Raw genomic sequence first — 22,971 nt, 5'->3', positions numbered from 1 at the left:
ACCTAAATACATCCATGACTATTGATTATTCTAGTCACAGAACATTAACCATTACATAATTCTGTTAAATAGATTGTTCATTGTTGCTGTAGATGGTATTAGTTTTTTAACTGATTGTAAAGAAGAAAAAAACAAGAACATTGAATATATTATACTTTCTGGTGCAATATTAGACTTACAGTGAAATTCATAAAAGCTGAAAATGCAATTTTTTTGGTATATTTCACTTGCCTCATGGGAATTAAAGGTACAGTGTTGGTTTTCATTTTATCATTTCTACCTTGGTATGAAATGACCAGTAATTTTAAATCTTCTCTAGATGCCCAGAGACAGACTTTCATTTAAAATGTGCATGGGGCACTTGGGTGGCACAGTTGGTTGAGCATCTGACTCTTGATTTTAGCTCAGGTCCTAATCTCAGGGTTGTGAATTCAAGCCCCATGACAGACTCCATGCTCCATGCTCCATGCTCAGATCAAGTCCCATGACAGGCTGCTTGAAATTCTCTCTGTCCCTCTTCTTCTTCCCCTCCCCAAGCTAGCATGCTTTCTCTCTCTCTCTCTTTCTCTCAAATACATACATACATACATAAAATGTACACAATAAGCTGGTGTGTTTGGTTGTCTCAGTCAGTGGAGCCTGCAACTCTTGATCTTGTGGGTTCCAGTCCCATGTTGGGTACAGAGATTACTTAAAAAATAAATTAAGTAAAATTAGCATGGATAAGCCAAGATGTAGAAGGATTCAAGGTTCTTTAGTTATTTCCTCTTTTGGAGGGCAGTCTTAATTTTAAACATCATCTGAGGAAGAACATATATAAATATTTGCAGCTCTTTGCTGACTTTAGTATATGAAGTATTTTGAATGAAATTCTTTCTGCACTAAAATTTCATTTGATATCATTAACATTTTATTTGTAGTAAAAATAAGATTGCTCCTTTTATGAGGGAGTCCATATGTGATTCTTTTTTTTACAATTCTGTGCTCATCCTTTTTTTTTTTTATATGCAGGAGCCCCATGTATTGTTTTGTAATCAGGTGTATAATTAAAACATCCTAAGCTTTGGAGGAAAGGCCATCAGCAAGATGGTACATCTTGCCTGCATAGCTGTTTCTCTTCTTACTGCCATTCTTGAGAACATTTGACAAGCCAGTGGAAATAAAATTTCCTGTGTTTAAAAACAAAATTGTATCAGGAAGCACAGAATTGTGATTGAGCACTAAAGATAAAATATCCTGCATACTGTAAAGGCATATTCCTGTTGAAAATGGAAGGCATTTTTGTATCAACAATATGTCTCCTAAAATATAACAAAATAAGCCATAGATTATAATGGAACTTGAAAGATTCTGATCATGTGCAGCAACCTGATTCCACCACGATTAATTAAAATTCTTCATGTTGTCACTAAATGACTTTGAAAATGGCTTGAAAAGAACCACCATTTGGAAGCTTCAATAAATGATTTTAAAACTTTGTCACAGTTTGTGTTGAACAAACGTTTTTTAGAGAGTGTCATATATTCAGTTTGGGTTTTCTGGTTCTTTCTCCATAATGAATTTTATTTTATGCCTTTTTGATTTTGTGAACAATACCACATACTTGTTTCTTTTCATATGTGATCGTTGCATTTGTTTTTGAATGTTGTGTTGAAAAGGCTCCTAGGGAAAATAGCCTTTATTCCAGGGCCTTTTCTTTCTTCTCTTCTTTTTAGTGAAACCCTTTTAAGTATCCAGGAAAAATAATGTATCTATTGATTTGGCCTGCTTAGGGATTTTTTTTTTTTACTGTAACCTGTACAAGATGGCTTTCAAGCTTGTTCCTTGGGGCCTGCGCAGTAGAAGTCAATGTGGAAGCCCAGCAGGGGTCTTGAATAGGTGTTATGATTTTTTTTTTAATTGCTGCAAATGCCACTCTCAGTGTATTATAGCAGTGATTTTTAAATTTATTTAACTTTTTAAAGAGTTATTTATTTATTTCAGTGAGAGAGAAAGAGAAAGAGAGAGCACAGTGAGGATGGGCAGAGGAAGAGGGAGAGAGAAATTCAAGCAGACCCTGAGCTAAGCATGGATCCCTGTATGGGGCTTGATCTCACCACCCTAACAGACCTGAGCTGAAATCAAGAGTCAGAGGCTTAACCGACTGCACCACCCAGGCACTCCAGATTTTTTTTTTTTAATAATTGCTGTCAGTTTAGAAGGGCTGTGTAGGTAGAGAGGTGTTCTTTGAGCCTTTAAGGCTAGAACACTTCAGTGAGTATCTCCATCCCTTACTTCCTCCCTCCCCTCTGTTACCTCTTTCTTCTCACACTTATTGAGCACCCACTATGCACAAAGGAATAAACTTTTGATATAAAGAACAATGTGACTGATTCTCAAAAAGGCATATAAGCATAAGAAGACAGCTACCTTGTGGTTTTTCAAGCATATGAAATTTTAGAAGCAAAACTAATCTAGAGTTGCACAAATATATAGAACAGATAGATAGGAAACCTTCTGTGTTTTCACTGAATTTAGTCCAATTTAGTGGAAAGATAGACTGGTCTATGAATATGTTCAGTACAAGTCCATGGATGACAAATAAGTACCATAATCTAGAAACTAGAAAGGCTGATAACAAAAAGGAGAGATTCGTCTTCTTTTTCAGAGATGGTAAATGAGCAGACTCAGGCCACAGCTGTGTTTTGTTTGACCCATATGATGGCTTAATTTTTCCCCTAAGTTAAATTATTTTCTGACATTTACAAATAGGGAGATTTCATGTGAAAATAAATATGAATTGTTGAGTTTCTCTTAAAAAGGCCAGAATTTCAAGCATCCTGAAGCCTGTTTCCCTCCCCTACTGGCAGTGATGAGCTGAAGCTGAGACTTCTCCAACCAACTGGCTCTTTTTTTTGTCCAAACTTCTTACTTTTACCCAAAGGCACTGAGTTAATGATCCCTGCTCTGTTCTCATCTCTGACGTCATGAAACATTTGTGTTCTTATCAAATGCTTCCTTTTACTTTTCCTCTTGTGCCTTGCTGACACCATCCTAAATCAGGCTCCCATTGCTACACACTTAGCTGTCCGAGGGCCTCTTGAAGAGTACTTAGTACAACATGCTACCTTGGCCAAGGATGCCAGATGACATCCTTCCAGGGAGCATGAAAGTAAGAGGAGAGGCAAGGGAACTGCCAGAGTGGGTGTCCAAAGTAGATGCTGTAAGTTATAGGCCAAGAATAAGACAATTAGGACCAGTAAAGAACTATGAAAAAGTTTCCCGAAGTCGAGGGTGAGAACAAGAACCAAAGAACAAAGATGAATCTTAAGAAAGAGTGAAAATGACCAACAAACACATGAAAAGATTCACAACATCATCAGACATCAGGGAAATTAAAATTAAAACCACAGTGAGGTAACTACCACATCCACTAGAATGACCAATATTAAAAAGACTGACAATACCAGTGAATATGGAGCAACCAGAATTCTCATATGTTGCTAGCAGGAATGTAACATGGCATAGCAGCGCTTTGGAAAATAGCTTGGCAGTTTTTTATAAAGTTAAACACACACTCACGCTAGGTGTTTACCCGACAGGAAGGAAAACATATGTCCACACAAAACTATTACATGGATGCTCATAGCAGCTTTATTCATAATAGCCCCAAACTGAAAACCATCCAAATGTCCATCTGTGGAAAAGTGGATCAACACACTATGGTATGTCCATTCAGTAGAATACACTCTACAATAAAAATGTAATGCTCTTAAAATACAGAATAACATGTTTGATTCCTAAAAGATAATGCTGACCAAAAGAGAGATACTGTAAAATTTTTATGTGTATAAAATTTTAGAGGCAAAACAAAGAAACAGAAAGTAAATTAGTAATTTCCCAGGACCAGAAGTAAGAGAAAACTGACTGCAAAAAGTCAAGAGGGAATTTTTTGGAGTGATGGAAATATTCTACATCTTGATTCTGATGGTGGTTACACAGGTGTATATAGCTGTTAAAACTGTATACACATATAACTGTATACTTAAAATATGTGTATATTATTGTGTGTAAATATTACCTCGATAAAGTTGATTAAATAAAAAAAATAATTTAAAAGGACAGGCAGTTAAAGGAGGAGGACAAATGGGAACCAGGATAGGGAGTAAAACAGAGGTGAACAGCAAATGGCATGAGATATTACATGAGGACAACAAAGAGCTAACTTGAGGCTGGAATGGATTCTTGAGAACCTTCCAATGAAATCCCAGCTCTCATCACACCAATAATGTCATTGCCTCTATCAGTGCTTGCTAATTCTTCTTTCATGCGGGTAATCCGTTTGTTCCCCATAACTTGAAATGTTATATGTCTGCCCTCCCTCCATAAAAGTGTGTTTTCTATCACATTACATTTTTTTTCTTCCAGGGAACTTAGCACATATGAGATCTACTTTGATTATATATTTGCTTAATGGTTTATTAACTGTCTGCTTCCTTTAGTTAATAATCACTGTAAGATAGAGATCTCTCCTAACTTATTTGTCACTCTGTCTCCTGTACTTAGCATGGGATCTCGCTTATTGAAGACACTCAATGACTTATCACTGAATGAATGAACAAATGAAAGTGTAGTAAGCAAATAATAAATACACAGTGTTTGCTCTTGCTTTTCCCTGAAATTTTCTTTTCCTAAAGTTCTTTCTTTCTTTTTTTTACCTAATTTTTATAGGTACTTCTATTGTGACTGTAAAAGCTGTTGCTCCTGACCCAATACATGACAGCATTAAATATTCCATTCTTAGTGGAAATGAAGATGGAGTTTTTTCCCTGTGCTCCAACTCAGGTGATCCTTTTCTCTCCTGTAATAGCCTTTTTTCCTGCTCCATTTAATGTCACTAGTAAGAAATACTTCTGCAAAGGAAACTCAAAATTTGAAAGATAGAAAAATTAGAGGTAAATAATTTGAAAGGTAAATAAGAAACAATTTTTTTTTTTATGCTAGATGTGGTGAAAGTGTGGGAAATTAAGACTACTTATTTGTTTACATGTACTCGCTAAGAATCCTGTTCTTCACATTTCCAAATTAGGTAGTACCTAGCCTACCCTTTGAATTTTTGAAGATAAACTGGTTTCTACTTATAATTTACTCATCTATTTGGGAAAATGGGAGATATAGGAGGGAGACCATCAATACTGAGTTTGAATTGAAAATAACCACACATGTCTAGCCATAGGGCATTTTCATCATGAGATTTTTCTAATTCGCCACTGAATGTCAACAATGCAACAAAAAAGGACAGCTGGAGAGGCTTCTATGTGGTGGTAAAGAAATTACTTCCAAATACAGCATGTATTAAATTTAACTTTAATAAGACCATTATTGTGTTTTAAATGAATACCAATTGATTATTTGAAACATACTTTTTTGACTAACAACTATGTAGTAGATACATATCTACTGTTGCATTGTCAAACCTCAAGAAGAATGTTTTTAATAATTTCTGTATTACCATACAACTGCCTTATGTAATCTGTACTACATGCACATGGGAAAAATTGAGAGGGAGTTGTTTCTTAAGCAAAGGCTGCCTCATCCTGGGTAGTGTTACGACTCTTTGGTCCATGCCATCTTTGGTCAGCAGCCTTTCTGAGGTAGCCTGCTAGCTCTTCATCTCTTTGCCCCATCGTTTGGTTAGAGGGTGGCGCAGGAAGCTTGTTGACAAGAGAGTCATTTGTGAATATTACCCAGCCTTAAGCTTCTCACAGTCTACCTGTCCGAAGGTCCTGGGAAAGGAAATGAGATAAGAACATTTAGAAAGAAGGAGAGTAGCAGTTTGTACAATTTTCCAGGCTACACCCATCCTTCTGCCACCTGACCCTTAACATGGCCCGGCTTGGTTTTATTTTTTCTGGAGTCTCTAAATGAAAATTCAGGTAAAATATGCCTAGGATTAGTCCAAAGAGACTCTCCACTTTACAATTAAATACTTCTTTATGTTGAAATCTATTTCACAAGTTTGTTGTGAAACAGCTGCAAGATGATATGCTAAAATGTAGAAAACTGTTTAATGGACATGTACGTGCCATCCATCTCCAGACATGAGACATTTCTAGAATCTCAGGAATTCCCTGTGTATCCCTCCCCATCATGTCTCTCTTCTTTAACCCAAGGCAATCCATAACCATTCGTCTGAATTTGGCTTCAATCGCTGCCTTTCTTTCTTGGTAATTTTCCAACTGTGTCTGAATCTCTAAATGATGTGTTATGTCCTTGACTTAAAGATCATGATAGAATCCTGCTAATGTCCTCTCGTCTATGACTTGATTCTTTTGCTCAACACTTTGACTGGGGTTTGTAGTTCTTAAGCCTAGGCATGCATTAAAGAGGAATACAAAAGGTACGTACCTGCTGCCAAGGTTATAAACCAGAACACAGTCATTATCACCCATGTTCCCTTTAAGCCCTTTTCCGATCACTTCCTTTCTGTCCACTGCTGCAGGCTGACTCATATCCCCACTTCAGGGATAATCATTCCCTTGTGACTTATCGTAAATGCATTTCTATAGAATAAAACTGTTTAATTTGGTTTATTTCTGAATTGTATGTAAATGGATTCATAGTCTGTGTTATTTTATTGGGATTCAATTCTTTTTATTCAAAATTAGATTCTTTCATGTTAATGCGTGCAGATGGGTCTCTTTCATTGTCAGTTCTTTATGGCCTTCTGTTTTAAGTCTATGTCACAACTTATTTATCCATTCTGCCATTGATGGACAGTGAGGTTTTCCTGTCTGGGGATATAATAACAAGCGCTGTGAGGAACAACCTCATACATGTCTTCTGGTGCATATGTGAGGAGTTCTCCAGGCCCCAGAGTCTAGGCTGGGCATATACATCAGAGGATACATATGTTCAGCATTACAGATAGTGCCAAATTGTTTTATGAAGTGGTTTGTCCCACTTTACATTCCACCAGCCCTGAATGAGAGCTATCAAGGTTGTTTACGCCCTATTTTCTATTGCCAATCTGGTGGGTGTGAAATGGTATCTCCCTGTGGTTGTAATTTGCATTTCTTTATTACTGATGAATGTTAGTATTTTTTCACAGTGTATTGGCCATTCTAGTTTTCTCCCATGTGAAATGCATATTGATACACTTTGTCTATTTTTTCTACTGGTTGTTTGGGTTGTTCGTGTTTCTCTTTCTGAAGTATAAGGATTTTTAATGTACTTCACTAGCATTTCTCCTTTGTTTTTTGTTGCAAATATTGTTTAGTTTGTGACTTGTCTTTCACTCTTTTACTAGTACATTTTTATTTTGAGGAGTCAGAATTAATCAGTCTTTTACTTTATGATTTTCCCATCTTAAAAGTGAAGAAACTCTTCCCTATCCTGAGATCAAGAAAATACTCTTACATTGTCTTTTAAAAGTTTTCTCTCTCTCTCTCACACACACACACACACACACACACACACACACCATGAAATACTAAGCAGCCATCAAAAGAAATGAAATCTTGCCATTTGCAATGATTTGGTTGGAACTAGAGGGTATTGTGCTGAGCAAAAGAAGTCAACCAGAGAAAGACAATTATCATAAAATCTCACTTATATGTGGGACTTAAGAAACAAAACAGAGAATCACAGGGGAAGAGAGGAAAAAATAAAACAAGACAAAACAGAGAAGAAGACAAATCATAAGAGACTGTTAATCATAGAAAAAGAAACTGAGGGTTGTTGGAGGGGAGGGGGTTGAAGGGAAGGGGGTACCTGGGTTATGGACATTAAGGAGGGCACATAATGTAATGATGTAATGAGCATTGGGTATTACATAAGACTGAGGAATGATAGACCACTACCTCTGAAAGCAATAACACATTATATTTTAATGAATTGGATTTAAATTTAAAAAAAAAGTTTTAATAGGGGGCGCCTGGGTGGCTCAGTGGGTGAAAGCCTCTGCCTTCAGCTCAGGTCATGATCCCAGGGTCCTGGGATCGAGCCCCACATCAGACTCTCTGCTCCGCAGGGAGCCTGCTTCCTCCTCTCTCTCCCTGCCTGCCTCTCTGACTAGTTGTAATCTCTGTCTATCAAATAAATAAATAAAAATTAAAAGTTTTAATAGTTTTCTTTTGTTTCACATTTACATCTACAGTGCATCTAGAATTTATTTTCCTGTTTTAGATGAGTAAAACATTCTCTTTTTCTTCTTCTTCTTCTTTTTTTTTTTTAAAGAAGATCGCCAGTAATTCCAGTGGCAATAACCTTCACCTGTGACTTGAAATACCCCCACTGTCATATGTTGTTTCCATAACTCTACAGGATCCTTGACTCCTTTGCATTCACCTCTTTGTCTATACGCACACCAATACCATACTTCTTCAGTCACGTAGACTTTATAATCAGTCTTCATGCCAAGGAAGCAACCCCATTCTCATATTCTTCATGAGTATATTAGCTGTTATTGACTCCTTGCACTCATATGAAGCATTGAACCCACTTGCCATGTTTTCACCCACACATGTACACACATATGCACACACACTTATGCACATACATACGTACACACACACACGCACGCACACATGCCTATTGGGATTTTTTACCCCAAGGAAAGGAGATTTATTCATAAGTCTTTGAGTGGTATAAGAGCTATTCACACCTTGCATGCATGAAACCAAGCTCATCATGAATGCACATTTGATTTCAGGTGAAACCTCACTCGAATTAGCAAAGAAAATGTTCAAAACAATTGCATGGCCTCAATCTAGAATTAAGTAATTAAGTCATCAGGTCAAATTATCATCCTCACAAAGCCCTGTAGAGCAGTGCATTGTAACTAATACTCATCTACAAAACTTTTCTTTTCTTTTTTTAAAATTTTTTTCTTCTTTTTATTTTCAATTTTTTTTAATTTGTTTATTTTCAGTGTAACAGTGTTCATTGTTTTTGCACCACACCCAGTGCTCCATGCAGTACGTGCCCTCCCTATTACCCACCACCTGGTCCCTCAACCTCCCACTCCCCCCCACCCCTTCAAAACCCTCTGGTTGTTTTTCAGAGTCCATAGTCTCTCATGGTTCATCTCCCCTTCCAGTTTCCCTCAACTCCTATCCTCTCCATCTCCCCATGTCCACCGTGTTCTTTGTTATGCTCCACAAATAAGTGAGACCATATGATACTTGACTCTCTCTGCTTGACTTATTTCGCTCAGCATAATTTCTTCCAGTCCCGTCCATGTTGCTACAAAAGTTGAGTATTCATCCTTTCTGATGGAGGCATAATACTCCATTGTGTATATGGACCACATCTTCCTTATCCATTCATCTGTTGAAGGGCATCTTGGTTCTTTCCACAGTTTGGCAACCGTGGCCGTTGCTGCTATAAACATTGAGGAACAGATGGCTCTTCTTTTCACTACATCTGTATCTTTGGGGTAAATACCCAGCAGTGCAATTGCAGGGTCATAGGGAAGCTCTATTCTTAATTTCTTGAGGAATCTCCACACTGTTCTCCAAAGTGGCTGCACTAACTTGCATTCCCACCAACAGTGTAAGAGGGTTCCCCTTTTTCCACATCCTCTCCAACACACGTTGTTTCCTGTCTTGCTAATTTTGGCCATTCTAACTGGTGTCAGGTGGTATCTCAATGTGGTTTTAATTTGAATCTCCCTGATGGCTAGTGATGATGAACATTTTTTCATGTGTCTGATAGCCATTTGTATGTCTTCGTTGGAGAAGTGTCTGTTCATATCTTCTGCCCATTTTTTGATATGATTATCTGTTTTGTGTGTGTTGAGTTTGAGGAGTTCTTTATAGATCCTGGATATCAACCTTTTGTCTGTACTGTCATTTGCAAATATCTTCTCCCATTCCGTGGGTTGCCTCTTTGTTTTGTTGACAGTTTCCTTTGCTGTGCAGAAGCTTTTGATCTTGATGAAGTCCCAAAAGTTCATTTTCGCTTTTGTTTCCTTGGCCTTTGGAGACATTATCTTGAAAGAAGTTGCTGTGGCTGACATTGAAGAGGTTACTGCCTATGTTCTCCTCTAGGATTCTGATGGATTCCTGTCTCACATTGAGGTCTTTTATCCATTTCGATTGCAAATATCTTCTCCCATTCTGTCAGCTGTCTTTTGGTTTTGTTAACTGTTTCCTTTGCTGTGCAAAAGCTTTTGATCTTGATGAAATCCCAATAGTTCATTTTCGCCCTTGCTTCCCTTGCCTTTGCCGTTGTTCCTAGGAAGATGTTGCTGCGGCTGAGGTCGAAGAGGTTGCTGCCTGCGTTCTCCTCAAGAATTTTGATGGATTCCTTTCTCACATTGAGGTCCTTCATCCATTTTGAGTCTATTTTCGTGTGTGGTGTAAGGAAGTGGTCCAATTTCATTTTTCTGCATGTGGCTGTCCAATTTTCCCAGCACCATTTATTCAAGAGGCTGTCTTTTTTCCATTGGACATTCTTTCCTGCTTTGTCGAAGATTAGTTGACCATAGAGTTGAGGGTCGATTTCTGGGCTCTCTATTCTGTTCCACTGGTCTATGTGTCTGTTTTTGTGCCAGTACCATGCTGTCTTGATGATGACAGCTTTGTAATAGAGCTTGAAGTCCGGAATTGTGATGCCACCAACTTTGGCTTTGTTCTTCAATATTCCTTTGGCTATTCGAGGTCTTTTCTGGTTCCATATAAATTTTAGGATTATTTGTTCCATTTCTTTGAAAAAAATGGATGGTATTTTGATAGGGATTGCATTAAATGTGTAGATTGCTTTAGGTAGCATAGACATTTTCACAATATTTATTCTTCCAATCCAGGAGCATGGAACATTTTTCCATTTTTTTGTGTCTTCCTCAATTTCTTTCATGAGTACTTTATAATTTTCTGTGTATAGATTCTTAGTCTCTTTGGTTAGGTTTATTCCTAGGTATCTTATAGTTTTGGGTACAATTGTGAATGGGATTGACTCCTTAATTTCTCTTTCTTCAGTCTTGTTGTTGGTGTACAGAAATGCAACTGATTTCTGTGCATTTCGAGTTTATCTTTGTGTACGGTGTAAGAGAATGGTCGAGTTTCATTCTTCTACATATCGCTGTCCAGTTTTCCCAGCACCATTTATTGAAGAGACTGTCTTTTCTCCATTGTATATTTTTTCCTGTTTTGTTGAAGATTATTCGACCATAGAGTTGAGGGTCCATATCTGGGCTCTCCACTCTGTTCCACTGGTCTATGTGTCTGTTTTTATGCCAGTACCACGCTGTCTTGGTGATCACAGCTTTGTAGTAAAGCTTGAAATCGGGTGATGTGATGCCGCCAGTTTTGTTTTTGTTTTTCAACATTTCCTTAGCAATTCGGGATCTCTTCTGATTCCATACAAATTTTAGGATTATTTGCTCCAGCTCTTTGAAAAATACCGGTGGAATTTTGATCAGAATGGCATTAAAAGTATAGATTGCTCTAGGCAGTATAGACATTTTAACAATGTTTATTCTTCCAATCTAAGAGCATGGAACGGTCTTCCATCTTTTTGTGTCTTCTTCAGTTTCTTTCATGAGTGTTCTGTAGTTCATCGAGTACAGGTCCTTTACCTCTTTGGTTAGGTTTATTCCCAGGTATCTTATGGTTCTTGGTGTTATAGTAAATGGAATCGATTCTCTAATTTCCCTTTCTGTATTTTCATTGTTAGTGTATAGGAAAGCCACTGATTTCTGTACACTGACTTTGTATCTTGCCACGTTACTGAATTGCTGTATGAGTTCTAGTAGTTTGGGGGTGGAGTCTTTGGGGTTTTCCATATAAAGAATCGTGTCATCTGCGAAGAGAGTGAGTTTGACTTCTTCCTTGCCAATTTGGATACCTTTTATTTCTCTTTGTTGTCGGATTGCTGTTGCTAGGACTTCTAGTACTATGTTAAACAAGAGTGGTGAGAGTGGGCATCCTTGTCGTGTTCCTGATCTCAACGGGAAGGCTGCAAGCTTTTTCCCATTGAGGATGATATTTGCTGTGGGTCTTTCATTGATAGATTTTATGAAGTTCAGGAATGTTCCCTCTATCCCTATACTTTGAAGCATTTTCATCAGGAACGGATGCTGGATTTTGTCAAATGCGTTTTCTGCATCAATTGAGAGGACCATGTGGTTCTTCTCTCTTCTCTTATTGATTTGTTCTATCACATTGATTGATTTGTGAATGTTGAACCAACCTTGTGACCCAGGGATGAATCCCACCTGGTCATGGTGGATAATCTTTTTAATGTGCTGCTGGATCCTGTTTGCTAGGATCTTGTTGAGAATCTTTGCATCCATATTCATCAGTGATATTGGTCTGAAATTCTCCTTTTTGGTAGGGTCTTTGCCTGGTTTGGGGATCAGGGTAATGCTGGCTTCATAAAAAGAGTCTGGAAGTTTTCCTTCTGCTTCAATTTTTTGGAATAGCTTCAAGAGAATTGGTGTTATTTTTTCTTTGAAAGTTTGGTAGAATTCCCCAGGGAATCCGTCAGGTCCTGGGCTCTTGCTTTTTGGGAGGTTTTTGATCACTGCTTCAATCTCATTACTAGATATCAGTCTAATCAGGTTGTCAATTTCTTTCTGGTTCAATTTTGGGAGTTTATAGTTTTCCAGGAATGCATCCATTTCATCTAGGTTGCTTAGCTTATTGTCATATAACTGTTGGTAATAATTTCTGATGATTGTTTCTATTTCCTTGGTGTTAGTTGTGATCTCTCCCTTTTCATTCATAATTTTATTAATTTGGGCTTTCTCTCTTTTCTTTTGGATTAGTGTGGCTAATGGTTTATCGATCTTATTGATTCTTTCAAAAAACCAGCTTCTAGTTTCATTGATACTTTCTACTGTATCTCTGGTTTCTACCTCATTGATCTCTGCTCTAATCTTGATTATTTCCCTTCTTGCATGTGGAGTTGATTTGATTTATTGTTGATTCTCCAGTTCTTTAAGGTGTAGAGACAGCTGGTGTATTCTGGATTTTTCAATTTTTTTGAGGGAGGCTTTGATGGCTATGTATTTCGCCCTTAGAACCGTCTTTGCTGTATCCCATATGTTTTGGACTGAAGTGTCTTCATTATCATTGGTTTCCATGAATTGTTTAAGTTCATCTTTGATCTCCTGGTTGATCCAAGCATTCTTTTTTTTTTTTTTTTTTTTTTAAGATTTTATTTATTTATTTGACAGAGAGAGATCACAAGTAGGCAAAGAGGCAGGCAGAGAGAGAGAGGGAAGCAGGCTCCCCGCTGAGCAGAGAGCCCGATGTGGGACTCGATCCCAGGACCCTGAGATCATGACCTGAGCCGAAGGCAGCGGCTTAATCCACTGAGCCACCCAGGCGCCCCGATCCAAGCATTCTTAAGCAAGGTGGTCTTTAGCTTCCAGGTGTTTGAGTTCCTTCTGAACTTTTCCTTGTGATTGAGTTCCAGTTTCAAAGCATTGTGATCGGAGAATATGCAGGGAATAATGTCAGTCTTTTGGTATCGGTTGAGTCCTGCTTTGTGACCCAGTATGTGGTCTATTCTGGAGAAGGTTCCATGTGCACTTGAGAAGAATGAGTATTCTGTTGTTTTAGGGTGGAATGTTCTGTATATGTCTATGAGGTCCATCTGGTCCAATCTTTCATTCAATGTTCTTATTTCTTTATTAATTTTCTGCTTCGATGATCTGTCTATTTCTGAGATAGGCGTATTAAGATCTCCTACTATTATTGTATTCATATCAATATGACTCTTTATCTTGATTAATAGTTTTCTTATGTAATTGGGTGCTCCCATATTGGGCGCATAGATATTTACAATTGTTAGATCATCTTGGCGGATAGTCCCTTTAAGAATTATGTAGTGTCCTTCTGTATCTCTGACTACAGTCTTTAGTTTAAAATCTAATTTATCTGATATGAGAATCTCTACCCCGGCCTTCTTTTGAGGCCCACTGGCGTGAAAGATGCTTCTCCATCCCTTCACTTTCAGTCTGGGTGTACCCTTAGGTTCAAAATGGGTCTCTTGTAGACAGCATATGGATGGGTCCTGTCGTTTTATCCAATCTGCAACCCTGTGTCGTTTTATGGGTGCATTTAGGCCATTCACATTGAGAGTGATTATTGAGAGATAGGTTTTTATTGACATCGTGTTACCTTTGAAGTCTTTCTGTCTGTAGATTATTTCTATATTTCTGTTCAATGATATTCTTAGGATTTTTTCTCTTTTATAGGACCCCCCTTAATATTTCCTGCAGTGTCGGCTTGGTGGTTGTATAGTCTTTTAAGCCTTGCTGGTCTTGGAAACTCTTTATCTCTCCATCCATTTTAAATGTCAGTCTTGCTGGATAGAGTATTCTTGTCTTCTTTTCTTTTTAACTGTTGTAAGAACATTTCACATGAGATCTACACTTTCAGCAAAATTAGAAGTGTGTACAATACAGTACTGCCAACTCTAGACACAGTGTTTTCCAGCAGGTTTCTAGAACTGAGGCATCTTGACTAACTGAAACTTCATACCCACTGAACAGCACCTCCATAGGCATCACCCCTCCCCCATGGCACCTGGCAACCACCATTCTATTCCCTGCCTCTAGGAGTTTGACTGTTTTAGATACATCATGTAAGTGGAAGCATGCCATATTTATGTTTCTGTGACTGGCTTATTCCGCTCAACTTAAGTGTCCTCAGGGTTCATCTATGTTTTCACATATGGTGGGATTCTCTCTGTAGAGACTGAATAATTTGCCACTGTATGCAAACATGACACTTTCTTTGTCTGTTTATCCATCAACAGACATTTAGGTTACTAGAATTTTTTGTTAGAATTGTATTAATTCTAAATATCAGTCTGAGGAAAGCCTGTATCTTTTTAGTATTGTCTTCTAATTCAGGATGATATAGAAAATCACATCCATTATTTCCTTAAGTATATTTTAATAAAGTTTTAATTTTTTAATAGCCGATTTGCACAGTTTTTGTTAGATGTGGTCTAAATCCTTTACACTTTTTCTTGCTAAAGCAGTGAAAACATGCTTTTTCTGACAGTGCTATTAAGTAGACTTGAAATTGGCTTTTATAGTTTGATTTCATATCTGCAAACCTATAAACTCCTGTTGATTCTAATAGTTTTCTGAGCATTCAGCATATATGATCATTACCTAAAGATGACCATTTTCCCCTGTGTTTGCTGTAATTGTATAGCTATTTATCTTCTTTTAGTGGTTAGCCTAGCTATTTTAACATATATCATTGAAGTCTAACCTTAATCAATAGCCTACTCCTGAATAATACATGAGACTTAGAATTCTATATCTCCAGATATCCCTTTTTCAACCTATTTTTTAAAGATTTATTTATTTATTTATTTGACAGAGAGAAAGAAAGAGATCACAAGTAGGCAGAGAGGCAGGCAGAGAGAGAGAGGGGGAAGCAGGCTCCCTGCTGAGCGGAAAGCCTGACACAGGGCTTGATCCCAGGACCCTGAGATCATGACCTGAGCCTGAGGCAGAGGTTTAACTCACTAAGCCACCCAGGTGCCCCCTTTTTTCAATTTATAAGCTCTGGGTCACAGTTATATTTCTTTTCAATTAGACATTACTAATGTTTTTAAATAGTTTTCTGTGCTTCTTTGCTAACTGTTCTATCTTACATATTAGACTTGCTTCTTGTGTCATTTTCCTTCTACCTGAAGTATATCCTGTAGTGAGGGTCTTTAAGTAAAACTTGTTCAGGATTTGATTGTCTAAAAATGACTTTATTTAGTTCTTGTGTTTAAAAAATATGTTTGCTGGTCTTAGAATTCTAAGTTTAAAGTTTTTTTCTCTCATCACATTTAAGGTATTATCCCACTGCTTTCTGGTTTCCAATTGTTGCATTAAGAAGTCAGCTGTTGGGGCACCTGGGTGGCTCAGTCGTTAAGCATCTGCCTGCAGCTCAGTCATGGTCCCAGCATCCTGAGATCAAGTCCCACATAGGGCTCCCTGCTGGAGGGAAACCTGCTTTTCCTTCTCCCACTACCCCTGCTCGTGTTCCATCTCTCACCGTGTGTCTCTCTGTCAAATAAATAGAATCTTTTTTTTTAAAGGAAGTTAGCTGTTGATCTAAATACCGTTTATTTGTATCGTTTTGGCAATTCCACTTAGACAGGTATTGAGCCAGACACTCTTTCCTACAGCTCTTTTGCGCATTTTTCATCTCCTTGTCCCATTCTCTTCAATCTAGGAAAATATATTTTTTATTTCCAGAAGTTCTCTTCGGTTCTTTGTCAATAATTCCTGGTCTTATAAAAAAAAATAATCTTTTTTAAAAAGTTGAGGTACAGGGCGCCTGGGTGGCTCAGTGGGTTAAAGCCTTTGCCTTCGGCTCAGGTCATGATCCCAGGGTCCTGGGATCGAGCCCTGCATCGGGCTCTCTGCTCAGCAGGGAGCCTGCTTCCTCCTCTCTCTCTGCCTGCCTCTCTGCCTAGTTGTGATTTCTCTCTGTCAAATAAATAAAATAAAAAAAATTTTTAAAAAAGTTGAGGTACAGTTGACACACAATGTTACATTAGTTTCAGGGTTAACATAGTGATTCAACAAGTTTATGTGTAATCCTACTCTTACCACAAGTGTAGCTACCATCTGTCATTGTACAAATTTATTATACCATCAGTGACTATATTCCCTATGTTGCACCTTGTAACCGCCTGATTTATTCATTCCATAACTAGATGCCTATAAAATGTAAACTCTTCTTCCTTGCTCATGTTTCTAAGCTTCCTTTTCATGCATTTAAACATATGCAATAATTATACATCCTCTGTCCAATAATCCAGCATTTTAAGTCTTTGAAGATTTATTCAGCTTTCCATAGGTTTGCCAGCTCTCATCCATGGGTGCCTTGTTTCTTCTGTGATTTTTATGCTTGTTACTTATGAGCTGCTCATTATCTTTAAAACTTTTTTGCTGAGGGTTCTTTGAAGACTGGATTGAATTTGTGCCCTTTAGAGAGGATTTGTTTTCCTTCTGCAGATCACCTGGGTATATCATCAAGCAAAGACTAGCCTAAATGTAATAACTGAGAGTTTCAAAGACATATAACTGGTAGTATGGATACCATAAATTCAGGCTTAAGTTAATGAATTCAGAGCAGTGATTTTTTTCCCTTCCAACCAACACCAAGGTCAAGAAAAGCAGGTTTCTGTGCATCCATTTTGAACTTGTTTTTGTTTTTTAAATATTGACCACTCATTTGGAGTATATGTAGTCTTTGGGTTTATAGCTTTGTTCTGGTTTTCCTATTAGACTCTTCAACCTTTTGTGGGTTCAGGCTTCTTCCCTTGTTTCTCATGCTCTATGCAGCTCTATGCTCTATGCTCACTTGCTGTATGCAGCTATCTCAAGGAAGAAGGTTGTGTTAGAGACCCTTGGAACAAAAGTGAGCTTTTAGTGCTTGCTTACCTCCCTGGATTACTGTTTTCAGTTCTTTTTGGTTCTCTGAGGAGTCCTTACTAGTATACCAGTTCAATCGTGCATTTCAACACACACATAATTTATCAAGCATTTTAGTTGTTTTTGTTATGAGGTTTTCCATACTGCTGTCAAGAAACGTTTTTAAAAACTTTTAATTATGATACTAAATTCATCATTCATGTCACCTTTGGCACATAATCTTCAAGCTTGTGTGTAAAGCTACCTAACATAGGTTTTATGAGTATATGTATTTTAAGCCATATACCAGTTAAAATAGAAAACTGGTGTGTATGATAAATCAGTACAGATCTTTAAGGTTGTGGTTACTCTTCTTCAGGGTAAAAATCTGAGAAAGCCATTTTATTAGTTACTGAATAAGTAAATTCTGATAAGTAGGATCTCTGAGGAGAACCGTATTTTCTGCCCATTTGTGCCAGTGTTTGTTCTGACCCACAGTCCCAAACCAAAGGTTTACTTTTGTGTTCAAACATCTTGTCACATCAGCCTAAAAGAATCTACTACTCACTGTCTACACCAGCAAGAATGTTGGAGTTTTTCTCGTATCGTATAAGTAGATAATAAATAGTAGCATTCATCCCACGAATTTGGTAGGTTGACATAAAACAAAAATGATCGAACTTGCCAATGTGTCAAGGAAGTGGTTCTAGCAGGAGATAGTTTCAAAATTTTGGATAACATAAATATTTATCTCATTCTGCTTTGGGTATATTTCTATGCATGTGCTGAGTTTGTATTGGATTGAAATTACCTGATTATGCTACCAAGCAGTTGAGCATTTGAAGAATCTTAATCTCATTTCGATGTTTATTTTGTTACTGGAGCCAAAGCTACACGTGTACACATATGAGAAAGAAAAGAGCAGCGCAACTTAATTCTCAGGTTATTCTAGAACTGGTGCGCTAATGCGTAAGAATGATCATGAAGTCGGTGCCCATGAGGCTTGTCCTGAAAGGAAAACGTGGACTTCTGCCCAGACAGAGAGCCCAGTAGTTCTTGCACTCACCGGTGACAGTCCTTGATATCGCTGAGAAAAAATATGCGTAGATCATCCCAGGCGAATGTGGGTCTGGTCGGTGTGCCAGCCTTGAGTCATCTCACAGACGGCTTATTGTCTTTCCTACTTACCCAACTTTCTTAGCATATGCCAGTTATTATGCCAAAAATAAAAGCCAAGCAAGGAAAGCATTAAAACTGCAGAGCCATTCCAAGTGCAGAATTCCAATTATCAAAGCCTGAACACAAGCCTTTTATTAAAAAATCCACTTTGATCTGCACTGTAATTGGCACACTTTCTACTAAGTGACACTGGCAATTTATGGTTGTGTTTCTAGGTTGTTTTTCTTTGGCTAGTAGTAACAGAACATGATAGCAAGTGGAGCACTCTGGTTGGTGGAGACGGAATGCTGGATGAGAGCTTGGACCTACCTCAGGCTGGGGCTCCTCTGTCATTTGGGTGTGCTGGCTTAGTCCTTGTTTCGCAGAGGTTTCTGGAGACTAGCTTGTTTCAGTACCAGCTCATCAAAATGCATCTCAAAGATTTTTCCAGCTACCAGTGGTCGTATCTATGCTAAATTTTCTGCCAGGGGTGTCAGTCACATCAGACTGTGGCCCGTAAATATAACCTGGGTTTCTGGATTGATAACTGATGACAGTACGTGAAAGTGAGCTTATGGAAATTTTACATTTTGCAGTATAGTGAGTTCCTTATATAGAATATATTTAGTTTGTTCTTAATAACAGAAGAGAAGGTATAAAAATCTTCCCCAAACCCTCAGTACTGAAGTTTGAACACTAGGGCAATGCATGATTCCCATTAACATCCAGGTGTGTACATAGGAACCCGACATTTTCTTGGATCAGAATGGTGGTCTGAGGAAACTGGTTCAGATAGAACAGTAAGAAATGTAGCTTCCAGGCCATATTTCCAGAAACAGCACAGGTTCTTTCACTGGAAGATCAAACTTTGATTAGCAACATGGCTATTAAAATGTTTTCTTTCCAAACGCAGAGATTTTGTAGATATTAAATCCATACATGATGGTGGAAGGACTGAGAAACATGGGTAGGACCCTGGAGTCTATATCGTGTTCCCGCAGAGGAACATTCTAAATATGCACTAGACTACTTGTCCCACAAGCCTACAAAGTCGTTATTAATATCCCCATTTTCCAGAAGAGGAGGCTCACCTCCATAGAACCTGAATGACTTACCCTGGGTAACATTCGTCGTGGAGGCGGAGCCAAGTAATTTACCTAAACTGAGGGGCCATGGCTAGGATTTTTACTTGGTTTCAGGTCTCAAACTCCCAACCAGTGTTCATTCAGTGAATCTCTATTTGATGGAATTTCTGACAGTGAGAGTGACATACGTGATAAAATAATAATAATAAATTCAGTAAGAAGTTTGTCAGTAAAAGGGAGAACATAAAGAACAGAAAATTGAGAAGGAAATGAAGTCAGGGGAGGAATTTTCTTAATTTGGGGGAGAAACTCTTGCAAGGCATAAACCCCAAGAGTCAGTTTCCCTAACCTGTTTATACTTTGTATATGAGGGTATAACATGTATTAACAGATGCCTTCTGTAGGCCAGCCCCTGAGCTAGGCACTGAGGATGTGTGAGTTGGTGTAAGAGACAGGAACCCATCCTCACCTTGTAAGCTTCTAACCCAAGAGGAAGAACCAGTCGGAAACGGGTGAGCACAGTACGTGCTGGGGCTCTGTGGCTTTGTTGTGGGCTGGCCACAGAGACAGTAGGGCTGACGGGTCTGGAAAGATCCCTGAGGAAGCACAGAAGTAGGGGCCCTGTCAGACAGATAGAAAAGCATGCGTGGCGACTCTGACATGAGCATCTGAGGAAAAGAACATTCATGAGTGTCCTGAGCACAGCAGGGAGCAACTCGGGGAATGGCTGGAATGAGACTCCTGAGGCAGGAGAGGCCCAAGCACGTCGGACCTATGGAGGTTAAAAAATGCCAAATTTTGTCATAATCACTGTGGAAAGCCATGAAAAGGGTTTCTGTGGGACAGTGACAAGTGTCCATTTTTATGATTCAGTTCAGAATGGGAACTGGATTACTAGGGAGACCAGAAGAGTGATGCCATGAGACCCTCCATGCAGGGGACAAGGTGGGAAAAGCCAGTGGCTTGGAGCAGGGCAGCTGCAGTGATGATGGAGGGCAGAATCAAGAGATGTTTGAAAGGTAGACTTCGCAGACATGGGGATGGACTAAATATGGAGAGAGAAGGGTGATTTCAGAGAGAGCTCCCACATTTCGGTTATTTCATAGTTTCTTTCTTCCTACGTGTTGGAACCTTGCAAAGACCCCCACATTCTCAACTTTTCTCTTAATGAGCCCAGTTGGGAGGGAAGGGTGGCCAGCCAATGGGAGACTTTGAGGGACAGGTGAGCATGCGAGCATAGAAGTGAAAGGTGATTTGGAGCTTTTTAAACAATGAGTACAGCATCATTTTCTTTTATTTTTTTCCCCCCTCGGAATTAAAATAGGAGAACTCACTGTGAAAGAACCCAAGTTTCTCGATTTTGAAGTCAGAGAAGAAGTACGACTCATCGTTTTAGCAGAAAGTAGGGGGCACAGAGCCTATAGCAAAGTAGCAGTCTTGATACAAGATGTGAACGATAATGTCCCCTCCTTTGAGCAAAGCATTTACCAAGTGTCCGTGTCTGAAGGCCAGTTCCACGATGCTCACATCATACAGGTAACAGAAATGAATTTTTGTGTATGTGTATGTGTGAGTGTATGGGAATTGTCATCAGTCTGCTTCAAAATTTCTAGAGCGTTTTTCTAGGAAGTAACTGTGTCTAGGGCATGTAAATGTTTGGAGAACTGGATGAAACCTTTGTTCGAAGGAAGTCTGGAGTTTCTGAGTTCACTCTTCCTCTCATCATCCCGTGCTGTTGGTGCCCACCTCCTTTCTCTAGGGACTCTGCCCAGCACTACCAGGGAATCCACAGGGGCACAAAAATCAGATCAGCTTATCATAAGTACAACTTAGAGGGGAAGTCAGGAAAGTAAGCACAAAATTTAAATGCATATTAGTCATGTTAAATAGAAGTGCCCATTTGATGACATGAGGGAAAAGAGGAGACACAGACTCTTCCTGGAGGAAAAGCATAAAACTTCACAGAAGAACAGTATTTACACTTGGACATTGAGGGCGAGCAGGCACTAGCCCAATGGAGCTACAGCGGGACAAGTATGGATGGAGGCATGGACCCTTGGAAGAGCTCCCTGGGTTCAAAATGTGCAGATATTTCATGTGAAAGACACGGATCTACTGTTCCTGGGCCTCACCCCTTCTCAGCAAAGAGGCCTAAGCCAGGAAAAAGAAGATCTGTTCTTAAGGCAGTCTTATTCAGGTTCTACGACCCACTCACCCTTCATAGCCTCTCTTATCTGCTTCGGGACTGGGACCCAGTTCTACCTTTCCCTTCACAGTTGCTGCTTTGTCCTCAAGAACCTGGGCATTAGAAAACGTGCAACCTCTTGGGAATCTGCCCAGGAAATCCATACAAAAACCCCTTCCTGCGCAACTCAACAGCACACCAGAACATTCCCTCTGGCCTCTCTAACCCACTCCTGTGATCCTGTCCCTGAGGATTACCCCAGTTCCTATCCAGGTCAGTGGGGTCCAGGGGCCAGATGACGTGTTAGAATACCTCCTGGACGAGACCTCCCACAATGCTCTACTGGGCGACTACCTCCACCTGCCTCTGGAGAGACACGTCCTTTGACCTTCAGCCCAGTTCCAGATGCACAAGTTCCCCTCTGTTGGTGCCAACAAGACCCGTGCACTCTCAGCCATCTTGGAGTTTTGGCTCTGTGCCCCCTGCACAGTCCAGGATACTTAGGATTTCCTCCACTGTTTTTGCAGACTCGGATTGTATGACATGCCCCTAATTGCTCCAGTTGCCAGTTTGTTCCCGCAATGCTGTGCCTTGCTTTTGGTTTCAGCTGCTACTGAGAAAGGGAGGGCATTCACTTGCCCCATCTGTATCACTCTGCGCAGTGATACCTGTTTAGGTGGGTGTGGCGGGGGGAGGGATGACAGGCCTCCAGGGCCGCTTTGGGGCCTGCTTTGTGAAGAGGACCCCGGCACCCTGGTCTTGTGCGTTGCACCTCTTCATCATTCATGCTCACCTGGATAGAGCTAGAATGCTCCCTGTGGAACGCAAGACACAGAAGACACCATTAAAGCCCAGGTACAACAAATGGGCAGGAGCCTGGCCCACCAGTGCCTCAAATTAGGTCAGACTTCAAGAAGGCTGTGTCAGGGGCAGATACAATGAACTTTGTTCTTCACATTTTTAGATTATTTAATTTTTTTTCTGGGAAACCAGAACTGCCATTTTCCTGTGTTCTCATCAGATAAACAGGAATGGGGAAAGTTCTGGGGTTCTAGCGCTTATGGTAGTTCTTGTTTTTGCCATCACACTGTCCGTTGTCCCACTTTTGGTTACAACCCCACCAACTTCTTTCAGGAACTGCCCATCCTCTGTCAGTGGCAGTCTTGCTGACATTGTCA

The 22,971-nt window shown here is 39.3% G+C and overlaps 1 protein-coding gene across 1 annotated transcript in view; it reads left to right on the top strand.

Moving 5' to 3' along the window:
- Positions 1-22,971, top strand: part of DCHS2 (dachsous cadherin-related 2) — a 251,765-nt gene that overhangs the window by 207,703 nt on the left and 21,091 nt on the right. The window contains exons 14-15 of the mRNA XM_045987317.1: positions 4,711-4,824; positions 20,933-21,144. Of these exons, the coding sequence (XP_045843273.1) occupies positions 4,711-4,824; positions 20,933-21,144 (326 nt within the window). The remainder of the gene's footprint in view (positions 1-4,710; positions 4,825-20,932; positions 21,145-22,971) is intronic.

Source organism: Meles meles, chromosome 2 (assembly GCF_922984935.1).
Source record: "Meles meles chromosome 2, mMelMel3.1 paternal haplotype, whole genome shotgun sequence".
NCBI lineage: Eukaryota > Metazoa > Chordata > Mammalia > Carnivora > Mustelidae > Meles > Meles meles.
This window is presented reverse-complemented; position numbering and strand designations above follow the sequence as displayed.